This window comes from Eubalaena glacialis, chromosome 15, assembly GCF_028564815.1.
Source record: "Eubalaena glacialis isolate mEubGla1 chromosome 15, mEubGla1.1.hap2.+ XY, whole genome shotgun sequence".
NCBI classification, from domain to species: domain Eukaryota; kingdom Metazoa; phylum Chordata; class Mammalia; order Artiodactyla; family Balaenidae; genus Eubalaena; species Eubalaena glacialis.
In genome coordinates, this window is record NC_083730.1 from 87,215,593 (window position 1) to 87,233,513 (window position 17,921).

Genomic DNA, 17,921 nt, shown 5'->3' on the forward strand with positions numbered 1-17,921 from the left:
AGCTGCTCCACATCAGGGAAGCTGAGTTGTGAGACAGCTTCAGAAGAAACACATACAGGGGCAGCAGTGTTTACATAGTGTTTACATAGTCTAAGCTGGCGGTTATCAACCCTGAGTACCAGAATACCAATGGATGGAAAAAATATGCACATTCAGTCCCCACCCCTGGACATTTGGGCTTAGTCTTATAATGGCCCTGGTAACTAAAAAAAAAAAAAAAAAAAATTAGTAGAACCACCCTGTCAGGGACTGTAGTTGTCAACATGGCAAAGGCGGATACCCTCTGACCCGGCAGTTCTGCCGCTAGTTTATTCTGCAGACTGATGCACGTGTGTGAAAGTGTGCAGTGCTGTTTCAGAAAGATTGGAAGCTACGTGTCCACCAGTGGGGCCTGGACAAACATGAACAAATTACACTCGATGGTCGACCAGGGTTCCTCAGTCTTGGCACTATTGACATTTGGGGCTGGATAATTCTTTGGTATCTGGTGCCGTCCTATGCATTGTAGGATATTTAGCAGCATCCCTGGGGCCTACTGGATGACAGTAGCACCCACCCAGTTGCGACAACCAAAAATGTCTCCAGTGAGTGCCAAATATCCCTGGGGGCCAAAATCACCCCTGGTTGAGACCCACTATCTTTTATACTGGTGTGGAGTCATGTCCAGGGTATCCTAAGGAAAGAAAGGTATGGGATAGCATGTGTATAACACGCTGCCATTTATGTAAAAAGAGAACAGAAATATATCTGTATTTTTTCACATGATTGCATGTATATTTATAAATTATTTCAGGAAAGACACCCAGGAAACTACCAACACTGGTCACCCCAGGGGGAAGGCAACCAAAGGTGATGCGGGGAGGGGGATTCCTCAGCACACATGCTTTTATACTCTCTGAGAATAAACTCTAATAGTTCTAATGGGCAGTCAGGTTGGAGAACCACTGCTCTAAACCAACATTATCGTGTCTGGTCATTTTTCTCAGCGATCTGGAAATGGAGTTCATGTAGATTCTATAAACCGACTTGATGGTTTCTTAGCAAACCACAGTAAAATGTGTAGAAAGCAGCTGTACTTGAGTGCCCTGTTAGGAAATGGTACCTCAGTCAGATGTACTTGAGTGCCCTGTTAGGAAATGGTACCTCTCTCAATCCGTCAGCACCCAGTCTTGCACCCTGGGTGCTCCGTGGGTGGAGAGAAAAGATTATTTGGGTAACCCCCCAACTTGCCAGTTGCAGACAGGGCATGTGGCTCTCCGTCTCCACTGCACCCCATGAGTCAGCCAGACATTTGGTCCCCAAGCCATCTTTTCACCCACCGCCATTGCTTTGGCAAGTCTACCCTACCCACCACCTGGCATCCCCTAGGGTTCCGCACGCCACACTCAATCCGCTTTGGGACATTTCTCTTCTTCGCAGGGGACTAAGTATTTGACACAGTGAGTGCTGAAACAAGATGCCAAGAAAAAAAGAATCCACACAAGAAATGTTGCAATGTCTCATCCTTAGCAACTTTGTTTGGTTAGTACTGCATAACTTACAGCAGATTCCAAGGCACTGGCCTTGAACATTGCTACATGCTCTAGGCATTATCAGTAACAAGGTGCAATAGAGAACCACAGGCTCTTGCAAACTTGTCTCCAGTTTCTGGGCAGGAGGACTGTCCTCCCTATTTTCCGTTTGCTTTGTGCCTAAGCTGGGCCAGCTCATCCTGTGACTTCAGAGGCCCTGCCTGTCTAGTCGATGCATCCTATATATTATGCTACCACCATGACAATGTCATGAACGTAACTAATGAAAACCTACCACTTCCCTGCCTCCCATTGAAGTATGACAAATGTGATCATAAAACCTCTACACAAATAATTTCATACAAAGCAAGTCAAACAGCAATTATAGCGGCATGTGATGTATCTGGCGAAGCTTGCGTTACTGAAGTTAATGCAAAAGTCAGCTTCCGCTCGTGGTCTTATTAAATATATATCCTAAGGGATCAGAGTCATCTATTAGAAACAGTGATAGCCCTGGTATAAATAAACGTTTCTTTAGAGTTTGGCATCAGTTTTTTGATGTGCTCCCTCAAAGCAGACAGTTTGTTGGAGGGATCAGGTTTGAGGGTGTGACACCCAAGGCGGCCAGGTTCTGTTGCAGGCGCTGGTGGTTCAGGTCCAAGGACAGAGGTGGGTCACGGTCACAGGTGCTGCAGGGCCTCCTGTCCTTGCTCCGTGTAACCGTCGTCGCGGTGGCAGTTGGCCCACTGGCCAAAGGACTCGTGGATGCGCACGTTTCTCTGCGTGTTGGCCAGACGCTTCTTATCTCGGGAGAAGAAGCTAAACCTTTGAGAAGGGAAAGAAAGAAATGAGAGGCTGCCCTTGGCCACGCACGTCACAGTTTTTGCAATGCCAGCAGCAAACGTGAGGGAGCAAATCAACTCGAGGTGTGAAAGAAAACGTTCGGGGTGCGGGTCAAAGTTATTCCAGAAAGCAGCAGGGCGTTCTGCGTGTCATTGTCACAGTACCTTGGAGGTGACACAGTGTGAGCAGGGTGTGCACATAGGTGATGTATCTCCCGCCTTAAGCACTACTGAGGATTTCTTCTCATGACCAGTGGAAATAAAAAGCTACTGGAAACATACATCATGGGTTTCTTTACCTTAATGATGCACAGAAAGGAATACTTGAAAGCCATATGGTACGTAAGACGATTTGGATGTAAAGAGATGACTATTTTAAATTTAAGTAACTATTTATTTCACGTGGATTGGGAAACTAGGTAAGTAGCATATCAAAGCCCAAATTTCATGGATATTACTACAGCTTAGGATGAGGTGAAAGTAGGTAGTTAAGAAAAATGAGGCAATTAAAATATGTATTAAGGAATAGCATACACGGTTCTCTGATTAGATGAACATTATGAATATAGTATGTGAATGAAATTTGGGAAATATTAATTTGGACAAGTGACAAGAACTGATTTAATGGTGATTAAAACTGATTTGATTTAAAGGTGAAAGCCTTTAGAAGTTATCACAGTAACTATCTACATAGCAACAGCTAAAGTAGACCAAGAGGTCTTTTCAAAACAGCTGTGACTATTGGTCATTGATCAATCTGAGTGAACCATCTGATTGATGCCTAAAAGATAAAAGTAGAACTCTCAGGCCAAAAGCTGATAATGTGGCCCATTTAAAACAAAGTCAGCTTAAACTCCACCTAAACAGAGACTAGGACCCTGGCCAGTAAACCTGAGTTGGCCTATTTTGAGTATTTCCCCAAAGCCCTTTCTAAGCTGCCAACTGTCCTTCTGTACTCTCCGCCTCTAATTAAAGATTCTTTCTATTCTTACCAAGTTCCCCTACTCTTGAATTTTGGTTTCTGAACTTGGTAAGAAATATAGTAGCTCTGTTATGTTTTCCAGGGGCAGGAATAGGAAGGAACCCCTGAAGAAGTCAAAGCTTCAGATCAACTATTTTTAGTTCCCTCTGTCTGTTTACCTATTTGTTTTTTGGTTTGTTTTGTTTTTGTTTTTTAGTGCTGTGGCCTATGGAGTTCAGTTTTAATCACATCTGAGTGAAAATGATTTTCCTATTCTGTGGTTACTGGATCCTACAATAACTTCCTAGCAGGAATAAAGTGGTCTTTCATTGTAAAGCTGGGGCAAGCCAAGTCTGTCTGGAGAAATTCTCCCTGCCAGCTAAAGTCTCTTTTTTTCTGCAACCAATATGTGTACTGGCAAATGAAGGCATTCTTCTCATTCTGGGTTATTTGTGAGCTCTTTCCATAGTGTAATCAAAGCAATTAGCTGGCCAGAAAGACAGTAGCGCTTATCACTGTTACATGTCATGTCTACCTGATTCAAGCAGGAAAGCCACTTGCCACTTCCTGTCCAAGGGGACACAGAAAGAATCAAGACAAAAGTCTCCTCCTCTGCTTTTCCTGTTTTAACAAGATCAAATGGCTTGCTGACTATGGCTTGGCAAAACAAAGCGGTTTAGAAAGCCAGGCTGTGAAGATCAAAAACACAGCGTTAGTGTCACTCGGGGCGGGGGATGGGTCATGGTGGGCGTTGATTACTGACCCGTCACTTAAAGGACCTTCTTTACTGGATCATGGACAAGGTCGTTTTAGAATGGAAACAGAAAAGACAAAAAGAATTATCAGTGACAGAGCCGAGAATTCCGATGCTTCACTCGTGCAGATGGAGCGTTTGAAATCGCACTCCACACCCACTTCAAATGGGAACACGCAGGTGACGGCCATGCAGCTAAAGGGGCCAGAGGAGACAGGCCAGCTCCAGCAGTAGCTGCAGCAGACATTCCAAAGGCACAGCTCAAAAGGAAACCAGAAAAATGCAGTGCCTACGAGGGACACAAGTCGTCGGACAGGCTGCAGCGTGGGGTCATCTATTATCAGTCCGGCTGCGACCATGGGCATTATGGCTGTAAACATCCTGGTTAGAAAAGTACAGATAGACACAGAGAAGGTAAAAACAGGGGCGGCATGAAAAAGAAACATACTCCACAGACAGGTCGGCTGAAGGGTTTGCTTATGGTTTATGTGGAATTATGGCCCCCAACGCCCCCCATTCATATTTTGAAAAGTCCGAACTCCCAGGAGCTCAGAATGTCACCTTATTTATTTATTGAATGTCACCTTATTTAGAAATAGAATCCTTGTAGATGTAACTAGTTTTGGTGAGGTCATACCGGAGTAGGGTGGCCCTAATCCAATACAACTGGTGTCCTTATAAAAGGGGGAAATTTGGACACAGACACGCACACAGGAAGAAGGCCATGTGAAGATGGAGGCAAAGTTTGGGGTGATGCTTCTACAAGTGAACAAAGGCCAAAGATTGTCAGCAAACCACTAGAAGCTAGGAGAGAGGCATGGAGCAGATTCTCCCTCATGGCCCTCAGAAGGAATTGACCCTGCCAACACCTTGATCTTGGACTTCTAGCTTCTAGGAACTGTGAGACAACACATCTCTATTGTTTTGTGTATTTTTTTGGCCACACCACTTGGCTTGTGGGATCTTAGTTCCCTGACCAGGGATTGAACCAGGACCCTCGGCAGTGAAAGCGCGGAGTCCTAACCACTGGACCGCCAGGGAAGTCCCTATCTCTGTTGTTTAAGCCAACTCAGTTTGTGGTACAATAGCCCTAGCAAATGAATACAGCGTGTGATAACCACGTAGGGAAGACAGGGTGGCCTCAAGGGCTGAAAACGCAGGCCTGGGTGTGGGGAAGGAAGTGTCAAAACCTGCTGTGGGATTACGTGGTGACACTCTTGGGTGTCTTCCAGCCCGTCTCCCCCAGCTGCCATGAGCTGCAGGCTCTGTGCCCTGAAGGCAGCCAGGGGAGACCCAGGAGAGAAGGTGAGGCAGCCAGGATGGGCCGGGCAGGAGAGAGCCTGCATCGTCACCCGCCTGGTAAGTCAGAGCCGACACTGAATGGTCATCGGTTCCTTGTCTGGGCAAAGAAAATGAAGAAGAAACTCCAACTAAGCCTCCAGAGCTTATTTTGAACAGCTCTGATTTTTTTTTTTTTTTAAAGAGGTTGGCTGAGAAAAGATATAATATGATTATCTCAAATGAGGTTTGAGAATTCTCTGAGTCTGGATCACCTTTGACGCAACATCACAGACTAGCTGGGTGTTGGCACCTTGGCAAAACTACCTGGATGGCTTCTCAGAGACAACGAGAAGAAGGGGTTCCATTTGGTAAATGAATGGGCCCAATCCCCAGGGGCCAGGCTAGCGGGTACCATTAGCTTTCCAGGGGCTCTAAGCCACAAGGTACTGCACCCACCTTTACCAGGACCCCTCTCTAGCATAACAGGGAGCCCCCAAAGACAAAGTCGTTGTTTGGGGGATGGCCCCAGATGTGCGGGGTGGGTATTTTGCCTGGACAGATGTTTGCCCACTGGGAAGTGCTGGACTTCCTTTGGGGCCCAATCAGGGGCCAAACTGATGCACCAGGGCCTTGGGACACCTGGGGTGTTCCAGCCGAGCTATTCTCTGTGTGTCTCGCTGGGATCCTGGAACGGACGACCCCCTTCCCTCTCTATTCCAGGTGCCTTGCTGCAGGAGCCGCCTGCTCTAGAGGGACTGCCACTTCCATGAAAAAAGACTGGCTTGTTTTGGGCAAAAGTTGTCTCCTGGATACGATGTAGCTGGTTTCAAACTCCCCCAAGCCCCTGCTGCCGCCCCGCCCTGCGACAAATTATTTCTGGAAGACTCAAACCAAATGAAGTTCTAACAGTGGCATTGCAGGCAGTGTGACGGGCGGCTGTAAAGAAGGTGGGCGGCTGTAAAGAAGCTATTTCTGGGCTGCAGTGAGCAGGGCGGTGGGTAGGGGGACAGGGAGAGAATGCCCTGTTGTTGCTACCGTCAGATACTTGGGGGGCTGCCTGCTCCGAGGCCAACCTTTCCAGTGTGTGAGGCCAGCTGTTCCGATCGCAGCTTCCCTGGCTGTGCCTCTGTGCCCCCTGCCAACTGCCTGCCTCTCAGGTCAGCCCCCCGCCCCTGCTCAGCAGCGAGCAGCTGTGTGTATACCTGTCAGCCCAGGATTGAGAGCCGGGTACCACACAAAGGGGGCGCTGGTGCTGGTGTCCACTGGGGATGAGGCTGGAGCCACTCAGGCGCTCCCTCGTGACCTGCCCAGCCAGTGCCAACCCAGACTGTCCGGCCAGCAGCTGCTCAATCACGAGCTATTCTTGGAAGGCTTTCTGGGCACACTGTTTTGACAGGCGGCAGTTTCTGGTTCCCTTGACCAGTTCAGCCCAGAAATGTAGACTCTGGTGTCTCTGGCTGGTGGTGCATTTGAGAGATAAGGGAACTGGGCAGCCAGCCCACAGCTGGTGACTCGGGAAATGGGGTGAGGAAAAGGGGGGTGGGGAGGCCGAACGAGACAGCTGGGGCGAGCACTGTCTTGTCTTGGCCAGGAGGCAATCAAAAGGCATGGGTTCCAATCCCGACTTTGATCCATCCAGCAAGGTGATCGCAGTGAAGTCAGTGGGCTTCTCTGGGCCCCAGTTTCCTCATCTGAGAAATGGGGCTAACTGTCCCAGCTCTGAATCTCTGACAGGGTGGAAGATACCCTAGTTCAAGTGCTCCAAGCTGGTGAAGCCCCTTCGAACCTCCATGGTAGTTACTGCTTACTTACTGGAGGGTGGGGAAAAGTGGTCGAGGGCGAGAAGCTGAGCTGGAGAACAGCTGTGAGCTGCACTAAAGAGGCTGTGTAACTCATACTCCACAGAACCAAGGACAAAGGGACCAGACAGACGGGTGCCCGAGAGTGAAGGGTAGAGAGGGAGACAGGCATGGAACCGTCATTCCCTTGCCCCGGTCCCCAGAGAAGATCCACCCCTGCCCCAGGCTCTGAGCTCCTGGCCACACTGATGCAGCTTCCAGTGAGTGGCCGAGGTGGACAAAGTGACCAGTGTCCTGTCTGGGCTGGTCAAAAGCCTTTTGTGCCATTTGGATCTTCCACTTATCCCCTAGAAGGCCGGGGCGGCCATGGGACTGGCCACCTGCACCCCGTGGACGAGAGATTCTGAACTCTCTCCCTCTCTGTCTCTGACTCCCAGATTCCATCTGCTTCTCCTGCTGGGCTCAGAGCCCCAGGTCTTGCTGAGCAACCAGAGGCCAAACTGAAGGGGAGAAGGGTTTGAGAACAGGGCCCCAGGGTCCCTTCTGGAACAATCTGGAAAAGAGGACCAGACACCACAGCCTACTCGTGTGTGGGTATAAGAACTAGTGGGAAAAACATTGTTGGCTAATTCTGACAACTTTCCTCTGGATTTTACCCAGTTTGAGATTTGCAAAAACCAACTCTTAAGTACCTGTTTTAGAGAAAGGGGGCTGGAGTGGAAAACTAGAAAGTCAGAACATCCCTGCTTCAGAAGGAAGTCTTAGAATTACATATGACTTGGAATTACAGTGCCAGAGACGCTGTAGATGCAGCAAACTTGGAGCAGAGATGCTAGAAAGGTCTGATTGTTAAAGGGAAGGAACTGCTGAAAGAAGAAGATAGATGCTGGTCTCTTGGTCTCACCCCTCCCTTAGCTAAGGGAGGAACTGTGTGGGCTCATGAACTTTTTCTCAATTTCCCCAGGTTTTAACCCAAAGCATTTAAGATCACTTCTGCTCATCCTTACATGCAAGTGGGGCTGGTGGACAGATCAGGGTCTAAGCGAAGTCAATCCCATTTCTTAGCAAGCACTGGATGGGAAACCCTAACCAAGGATACTGAGTACATCATAGAATCGAGACCAGAGGGCTCCCTCTCCCCCAGGATGAGGCTACAGTGGACGCCGGTTACTTCTGTCTGCTCAGCAGCTGATCTTGCTTGGGGTCTGTCCTTCCCCTAATCCCAGACCATGCGAACTGGATGGAGTTAAAGCTACTCTAAGTTTCAGGCGTGAGAATGAGGCCCAGACCAGACCTATGGAGGCACTGCCCTGTGGGGTGATCATGTGACCCAGTCAGAGCCAAGGAGACTCAATTCTGTGACTTCTGTGGGAGATTCTCTCTTCCCGCTGGAGTTTCAGACAAGAAAGTAGAAGCCTGAGCTGATGGCGGCCATATTGCCACCCCGAGGGGACAGCACGCCCAAGAACACAGCCCACAGAAAGGAAAACAGGTAGAGGTAGAAGGAACCAGGCAGAGCCCTGAGAACAAGACCTGGGTCCAGCTGAGCCTGAAGCCAGGATGACCTGAAAATCTCTAGTTGCTTGGCCAACAGTTTTTCTTTCTTTAAATTACTTTGAGTTGCGTTTCAAGTGCCAGTGGGAGATTACAAACTAATACGTGGCCAACATGGTGTTGGGATCCAGAGGAAGCCTATCTGGTTGCAAGCTTCACCCCCAGGAAATACTTATCCCTAACCAGAACTGGGGACCACACCCCCTCCCAAATCCAGCGGATCTGCTTGACCGAGGGCCAAGCAAACAAGCAACGTGAAGCTGGCAGGAGAGGCTTGGAAAGGAGCCACGTGTTAATCCACACACTCCAGAGGGCGGCTAGCCTTTCCCAGGGCCCGGCATCTGAACAAGTCGCCCCTTTCTAAGAGCAGAGGGTCCAGCAGTTACACACATTTTGCATTCCCTTCCTATCCCACAACACCGAGGATTACGTCAATTCACAGGATAAGAACTAGCCAAGAATTTCCAAACAAAACTGGAATTTAAAGGTTGAGGCATGCGAGTAACACCCCAATTCCTCTCCCCACACACCCCAGTTGGCTTTCTAACCCATGCCAGTCGCTTTCACAAAGCTTCTACCAGGGTTTGGGGGGAAGAACCGAGGCCTCTTCTGTAAGAAGGTGCAAGGCTGAGAGTCAGGAAGACCCTCTCAGGGGAGAAAACGAGGCCACAAACCAACTGGGAGCAGGAGGCCCTCCTGCAGAGTTTAAAACGTGGGCTCTGGGCCAGGCTGCCTGGGTTCGAACCCTGGCTCTGCCTCTTACTAGCTGTATGACCCTAGGCAGGTGATTGACTTCAGTGCCTCAGTTTCCTTAACTGTAAAATGGGGATGACAGTGCCCCCACCTCACAGGGCTATGGTGAGGACTCAGCGCCATTATCTGCAGGAACGGTACCTGGCAGATAGGTTCTTAGTAGATATTAGCACATAGTAGGATCTTACTAGATATTAGCACATAGTAAGTTCTTACTAGATATTAGCTAACTAGACCAGAGCTTGAACCCTTTATCTGAAGGGCTACAGGGGTCAACGAACCTAAAATTGTTTTCAAGACTGTTTGATTCCACCCTCACACCTCCCGCCGCCGCCGAAAGGGTCTGCAAACTCTCATTCAAATCTCAAAGGAGTCTTTTGATGCAAGGACTCCGAAGTAGCTTTAAGTCTAGTTGAGGGCAAGGACTAGGTCGCTCTTTCTCTTGTGTGTCCCCCACAGCCACCAGGGCCCAGCGCTGCATGTATTATGCACCAATGAATACTTAACGGAGAGACAGATGGATAGGTGAAGTCATCACAGAAAAGCATATATGGGGTGGACCTCCGGCCATTCGGACACCTCGGAGCTGGGGTTTCAAGGCCTTAAGATGCGTGAACCTTTCCCACCACGCAGTATTTGCTGTCCTCAAAGACATGCCCCGCCTGACACACTCAAGCAAGCCCAGGCCCCAGCCCTTTCCCGCCCCCTCGGCCTTCCCCAAACCTCTCTGCCCAGGGACCCCCCCAAGGAGGAACTCAGCCTTCAATGTACAGAGGTGACTCGGCAGTCAAGGGCCAGGCCCAGCGTGCCCCGGGCTTAGGCCCAGCCCCGCGGAAGGTGGTTAGTAACAAGCCCAGCCCTGGAGCAGGTGCCCAGGAGAAGTGAGAGGCCGTGTGAGCCGCCAGCTCAGCCGCGAGCGAGCAGCCCCAGACGCCGGGAGCGCAGCACTTACAGTCGCTTGATCCCAGACTCCGGCTGGGGGGACATTCTCGGGTGGGTGACGGGTGGAGGTTGGGGTATTCGATTTTCCTCTTCTATTTCTTCACTGGAAGGAGTTGAGAGGTGTGAGATAAGAGTCAAAAATTCCATGAGAGCTGGAATATTCTCTCTGACGGTCTGGGAGGGCATGTACTTTTTCAGGGGAGTGCAAATAAGGGACCTGGGAGGATAGCAACGGTGGCCTTTGCCCCACAGGCTCTCTGCCTCGGGGGCTGGCCTCTGGAATGGCCAGTTAAGAGGAAGGATCAGTCCTGGAGGCAACGGACACAGGTGCCTGCAGGCCCTTTGGCCCAGTTGGTCACATGTGAGAAATTTCAGGAAGGTACCCACATCTCTATTTTAAGTTTACTTTGGAGATTCTAGCTGAAAAGAATGGCTTCCTATTTCCTGTTCTTGCCAAATGTTTCCTTGTCTCCACACCTTTGTGGTTTATTCTGCCTGGAATATGCCACCCACAACATCTCCCATACCTGAAATGTACCCCCCTACCCTTTAGGGAAGGCCCAGTTCAAATGCCACCTCCTCCATGAAGCCTTCCTGATTTCCGCCCCATTCCCAAGCCAGAAGTGATTTCTCTCTTCTTTGAACAGCCAGTGCACACACTGTCATAAAACTTTCTTATGTGGCAGACTCACAGTGGGTTTTCAATAAAAATGTGTGGCACTGTATTTTCTCTGATGTCTTATCTTCCCTACTGGGGCAGGGACCACATCTGGTGCATCTGTCCTTCCTTCCAGCTTTCCATTCAACAGATAGTTGTTGTGCGTCTACTCTGAGCTAAGCTGCATCCTAAGTGCAGGGAACTTAGTCATGAACAAGACAAATAAGGTTTCTGGTCTCATGTTGTTGCAGTCTGATGTGGAAACGGACAATAAAACAAGCATGTTCATAAACAGGATAATGTGAGATGGTGAAAAGCGCCATGAAGAAAGTAAAACTGGGTAAAGTGATAGACAGTGACTAGGACAGAGCCCTCCTTTGGAGGGGTGTTGATGGAGAAGGAAGGCCTCTCTCAGGAGGTGACATCTGACCCGAACCCTGAATGACCAGGAGCCAACCATGGGAAGAACCAAGGGGAGTGTTTTCCCAGCTGCAGGAGCAGCATGTGCAAAGGTCTTGAGGTAGAACCAAGCATGGTGTGTTCTGAGGAACCAATAGAAGGGTAGTGTGTACAAAGCTGAACACATGTGAGGTGGCATGGTATTAGATGGTGGTCTAAGTCAGGGGCAGTGCTGTCCACAGAACTTGCCACGAGGATGGAAATATTCTATATCTTCATTGTTCAATACAGTGGCCACTAGCCACAACTGCCAATGGAACACTTGAAATGTGCCGAGTGCAACTGAGGAACTGAATATTATATTTTACTTAAGTTTAACTCATTTAAATTTAAATAGCCACACGTGGCTAGTGGCTAGTGTATCAGACAGTGCGGCTCTAATATGTACAAGGAGTTCATTGGCCACGGATGGACTAAATGATCAAATATTAGGCTCTATCGCTCCACCATCTCTTATCTCTAATTCCAAAATCCAAAAAGCTCTAAAAACCAAAATTCGTTTTGTTTTATTTTTGGTCATTCACTTGGTGGCAAAACCTGAAATGAAATTTCGTGAGGCTGTTTATAGTCTTTATTTATCCCATTTAGTAGGAATGTTCGTATCTTTTGCTGCAAAAATATTCACGTTTGATTTTGGGAGAGCTGCCCCAGAACTCGCTGGTAGTATAAGGTAATAAGGTAATACAGTATACATAATATTCTTCTCTAACAGGAATGCACCTGAGCCCAAGAGTTTCAGAAAGGAATTACGAGTTGGTACGTATGTGCTTCAGGCCAGAGACGGTCCCCACAACGAATACAGATGCAATCCTTGTCTTCCAGGTGTGAATTTGTCCCCAGACTCTGCACAGCCTCAGAAAGGAGCCAGCCTGGGAGCTCCCAGGGGCACTCACCTCTTATAGTATGCCAGCTCCTCCTGCAACAAAAACACTTTGGACTTGAGCTCGTTCCTCTCGTGCAGCACGTCCCGCAGTTCCTGCAGTGTGAACCGGGGGCGGTTGGGGTCCTTGAGATCCATGGCCACCTTCTCCGCCTCGGAGACACACGCGTCTCCGCCCAGCTCCATCTGGAGGAGGGCAGAGATGCTGCTAATGAATTCCTGGCCGCCGCCACCGGCACCCACTCCGCATCCTGCCGGAGCCCGAATTTCCCACCCTCCCAGGGCCTGAGCAGCTTGCTGAGGACGCTATTTTAAGAACTCGAGGGTGGCCTCTGCTCATGTTCTGTGCAGTCAGCGTCCCTTGGGAGACCAAAGCCCGCGGCCACCTGTGCATTGTTTGCCTTCTCAATAGCCAGACCCGCAGTCCTGGCGCCTCCCCACCTGACTCAGGGTTTTATTACAAATAACATTAAAAGGTGTCCGAGGAGAAGAAACCGCGTACTACCCAATGCTGCCACCCTCTTCAATCTGCTTGCTTTCCTTTTCCCATGTTCTTGACTCATTTTCTAGCCAAGTGCATTGCTAATTTGGCCAAAGTTGTTAGAATCAAGAGCCAATGCGCAATTCTCTATTCCTTTTCATTTGATATTAAGTCATATACAGTTTCCCATTTGTTACTGGCCTTCTGGTCAAGCCTGCTCCTCCCCAGTGGCTGTGAGCATCTTTTCACTGGAGTTTGGTGGAAGCCCTGGTTGGGGCGGGGGAGTGGGTAACATCACAGCCAATGTTCACATGCAGGGCATTTATTTCTTTTCCACACAGGTCACACAGATGGATCCTAGCCTGTTAAATCACCTGCTTCACACCAAAATCCCATCCTCCTGCCCTCTTCCACAGCAAGGAGCTTTTTTAAAAAAAATTGTGATAAAATTCACTTAACATAAAATTCACTTTCCATTTTAAAACATGCAATGCAGCGGGTGGTGTTTAGGACGTTCACAGTGCTGTGCAACTACCACCTCTACCTAGTTCCAAAACATTTTCCAGAGGAAACTCCACACCCATTAGCAGTCACTCCCCATGCACCCCACCCCCCCAGCCCCTGGCAACCACCATCTGCTTTCCATCTCTATGGATCTGCCTTTTCTGGACATTTCCTAGAAATGGAATCATATGATATGTGGCTTTTTGTGTCTGGCTTCTTTCACTCAGCATCATGTTTTCAAGGTTCATCCACATTGTAGCCTGTGTCAGTACTTCATTCCTTTTCATGGCTGAATAATATTCCACTGTGTGAAGAGACATTTTATTTATCCTTTTATCCACTGATGGACATTTGGGTTGTTTCTACCTTTTGGCTATTGGGAATAAGGCTACCATGAACATCTGTGTATGAAGATTTGTTTGAATACCTGTTTTCAGTTCTTTGGGGTATACACCTAGGAGTGGAACTGCTGGGTCATATGGTGACTCTATGTTTAACTTTTGGAGGAACTGCCAAACAGTTTTCCACAGTGGCTGCCCCATTTTACATTCCTGCTAGCGGTGTAGGAGGGGTTTGACATTCTCCACATCCTTGCCAACATTTTTTTCTTTTTTGATAGCAAGGAAGTTTTTGCAAGCTTTCCAAGTCAGCTGTCCAAATCTGCAGGTGGCCCACACTCTCCAGGCAGTGTACTATTCTTGACACCCTTGAGCTGCCAATGTCTCGTGATCGTCTAGAAGGAGTGGACAAAAGCTTAGGACAGCAGTGGGAAAGCTCTGGAACAGGGGAAGGAGGGACTGAAATACAGAACTGCCCCCCGCCCCCACCAAAAAAAAAAAAAATCCCACAGAAGCACAAGGAGAAAGGGCCTCCCACCTAGATGGGCCAGGATGCTGAAGGACTCCAGAAGGCAGAGCTGAGAGGCCTCACGTCCTGGGAGAGTCAGGGACATGCTGTTCTGGGAAAGGACACTTGAAAGGAGACATCTCCCACCAGGGCAGATCAGGTGACAGAAGAGCCACCCGGCAGGTCAGCAGCGAGCAGCAGGCAGCAGGGGAGGTGCCTCGTGGCAGCAGGAAACTGAAACCTGACACACGCCGCCCCCTCAAACTGGCTGGGCATCAGAGTGGGGCCTCTTCCCACCCACGAACTTGGGGAGGAAATGGTGGAGGATTTAACTTCCCGAGAAGGCACTCTAAGGCGTCTGCTGATGCCACACCTTCGGGGGGCTGTGTCATCAGGGTACATCTTCAGCATTTGACCCCCTCTGCAGAGCCTTGGGGGCTGCTTCTCGGACCACCTGATGGCCACACATTCAGATGGTACCCCCTACCCAAGCTCTGTAGTGCAAATGCCTAGTATACAGCAGGCACTCACTAATGCCAGTTCCCTTCTCTTCCTCTGCCCAGGTTAATCACAGAGCATCCTCGGATGTCTAGCATTTACTTAACATTACTGAGCATCAACTTTGCGCCTGCTGGTCACTGAGCTAATGAGACGAATAGGACAGGTGGTGGTGGAGGAAGGATACACACAAATTTACAAGGTAATATAATTAAAGAGGTACAAGGACATCAGGCTCTGAGAAGGATCACGGAAGATGTTACTGCAGATGTGGTCTCTGTGCATGGGGTCTTGACGAATGTGTAGGAGTTCACCGAGAACTCTGGGCCCACCCCGGCGGGGGCCCCTTCCCCCATTTTGTTTGGCCTTCACTGTGTTCTAAAACTCTTTTGAATTAGTTGCCAATGGTTTTAGATCAGGAGATTTCACACTGAAGTTTGGGTTTGGGGCTTCATTCTGGGAAAAAAATTGGAAGACTGGGTCACACTGGGTCCACATGGCAGCACTGGGCTGGTAACTGCAGAGCAGCTGCTCCCTTTTACATGCTATTTCTATGGCTGCCCACTACCCTCCCCTTTTTCCTTCCCTGCCTGTGGACTCCATAGGTGCTGGCAGCTGTAGACTCTAATCTCAGGCTCACACACTCCCTCCAGCCCCTCCCTCCCCAAACAACTCAGGCCCTGACATTCACTGGGCAAGTCCCCTGACTTTCGGCATCTCTGGGAAGGGCCGGCTGATGGGTCCACACGCCCTGGGGAAGGCTTAAAGCCCTTCAAGAGGGTTCCCAACCCCTCACTTTCCAAGGGGACTTTGGGCAAGCTGCTTGCTCCTCCCTGGGCCCTCGTTTCCCGATCTAGCCCTCAAAAACCCAATAAGGACTTCCCTGGCGGTCCAGTGGTTAAGACTCCGCGCTGCCAATGCAGGGGGCGCAGGTTCGATCCCTGGTCGGGGAACTAAGATCCCACATGCCACGCAGCGTGGACCAAAAAAAAAAAACAAACAAAAAACCCAATAATATTTCTAAGGGCCCTTCCCACCCTGACATCCGGGGATTCCTATGAACACAGGCTTTCAAGCCTCAGCAGTTCCCATGGGTTGTCATCACCCAGGACATCAAAGGGCTTCCTTAGAACCTGAGTTCTTTTCCTCTGGACAACTCTTTTTTTTTTTTTTGGCCATGCCGAGCGGCTTGTGGGATCTTAGTTCCCTGACCGGGAATCGAACCCGTGCCCCCTGCAGTGGAAGCGTGGAGTCTTAACCACTGGACCACCAGGGAAGTCCCAGGGACAGCTCTTTTATCAGAGGAGCAACCTGATTCCCTTATAGCTTGGGGGATTCCCAGACAGGTTTGCAAAAAAAGTCCTGACTTCTGGGACCATTGCCTGGAAGTGCAGAAGAGGGTAAGCTTGGGGCTCCAGCTCTTCTGGAGACCAACACAGGCACTGATGCAGCCCAGTCCTCAAGAGACACAGCGAAGGCTCTTCCCGACATGGCAATCGGGCTGATCAGCAGCGAGCCTTCTAGGCTTATTCCACGAGGGACCACGGAGGTGGCTCGGGTTATCACCGATTGTCTGCTGGTCCCCTGAGGATCTCTGGGCACAGCTTGAGGGAGATGCCCGAGGCCCCAGGTGCTCCCTAGGGAGGCCCCAGAGACCGGCTGACAAGCAATGGGGCCTGCCCAGAGGCCTTAGGGAGGCGACACCCTCCACCAGGGCTCTCCATCCTGAGGCCTGGCCTCCTGGGCACACTCCCGACTGCCTGGGCACAGCAAGGCCACTTCCTGTGCTCTTGAAGGCCACTGAACATACTTCTGAGCAGCCCCTGGCCCAGCAATGGGGAATGACTGTGCTCTGGTCACCCTTGGTAGCTCCAGGCTACCACGAATGAATTCAGCCTGAAAACCCTGTTTCACAGGCCAGCCATCAGGACCCTATCTGCTTTCCCTGTATACTTAAAAAAGAAAAAACCCTAACTTACTAAGAAATCAGAACTTGTAAGGCAGAGACAGTGACATCAAGGAGGTACTATTAACTTTACAGTTTTCTTATTGATTTTATATACAGTCCTTTAGACAGGAAGCCAACCTCATTTTTTTAAGGGTTTATATGTCGAACTGTCAAAGGCAGGAAAACTGTCAGTTAAAATATGAGGAGCTGGATGATCTAGAAAACATGCCGAGTGAGAAGGCAGTCAGGATCACATGTTGTATGATTCCATTTCGATGAAATGTCCAAAAGAGGCAAATCCATAGAGACAGGAAGTAGATTAGTGGTTGCCAGGGGCTGGGGGGAGACAGAGATGGGGAGTGAGTGCTAATGCGTACGGTGTAGCTTTCTGGGGTGATGGAAAAGCTCTAGATAGTAGTGACGATTGCACAATATAGTGAATATACTAAAAACCACTGACTTGGGGACTTCCCTGGTGGTCCAGCGGTTAAGATTCCGCCCTTCTAATGCAGGGGGGGCGGGTTCGATCCCTGGTCAGGGAACTGAGATCCCACAGGCCATGCGGCACGGCCAAAAAATGAAGAAACTAAACAAAACGAAAACCAAACAAACAAAAAAACACTGACTTGTACACTTTAAATGGTTGGATTGTATAGTCTGTGAATTACATCTCAATAAATTCCACCTCAATAAATATGTTATAAAAATATACAAAGAGTCTTGCCTACTGGAGGTCACACTGAAATGACAGTGATGCATCTCAGAAAGAATCATATGAATCAAGAGGCAATGATAAGAATGGATTCCTCCCCGGCTCTGGATCCCTCCATAGCTCCCACCTTCCCTCACCAACCTGGTGCCAGGACTAACCGCCACCCCAGCCACACCCTGCACGTTCTCTAGTCTGGATCATGCTGTTCGTCCTGCCTGGAATGGCCTGCCCCGCATTCCACCCCTGGACATCCTACCCATCCCACAAGACCCATCTCAAGGCCCTGAAGACCTGCACTGCCCTCTCCTCTCCACTCAGAATTCACTGTGTCCTCCTCTGATCCCACCGCCCTCTATCCCAGCCGCACTAACTTTTAGACCGACTGAATCAAGTCAAGTTCATGTCCCTCATTTGTCAGATAGGAAACTGACCATCAAAGAGATGGACAGGCCCCAAGTCACATGGCAGCAGGTGATGAAGCCACCACTACCTGCGGTTTCCCTGTTTGAGTGACAAGCATCCTGAACGCCACTCAGCT

At 49.5% G+C, this 17,921-nt stretch overlaps 1 protein-coding gene across 2 annotated transcripts in view; it reads right to left on the bottom strand.

The window, feature by feature from the left end:
• Positions 1-1,487: 1,487 nt before the first annotated feature.
• RILPL1 (Rab interacting lysosomal protein like 1) overlaps positions 1,488-17,921 on the bottom strand; it is a 43,441-nt gene continuing 27,007 nt past the window's right edge. Inside the window, exons 5-7 of one of the 2 annotated variants that reach the window (XM_061169999.1) lie at positions 12,408-12,490; positions 10,408-10,500; positions 1,488-2,336 (exon numbers count right to left, since the gene is read on the bottom strand). In XM_061169999.1, the coding sequence (XP_061025982.1) occupies positions 2,192-2,336; positions 10,408-10,500; positions 12,408-12,490 (321 nt within the window). In that variant the 3' untranslated portion in view covers positions 1,488-2,191. Of the gene's footprint in view, positions 2,337-10,407; positions 10,501-12,407; positions 12,581-17,921 lie in introns of both variants that reach the window. The other variant, XM_061169998.1, reaches the window with a different exon arrangement.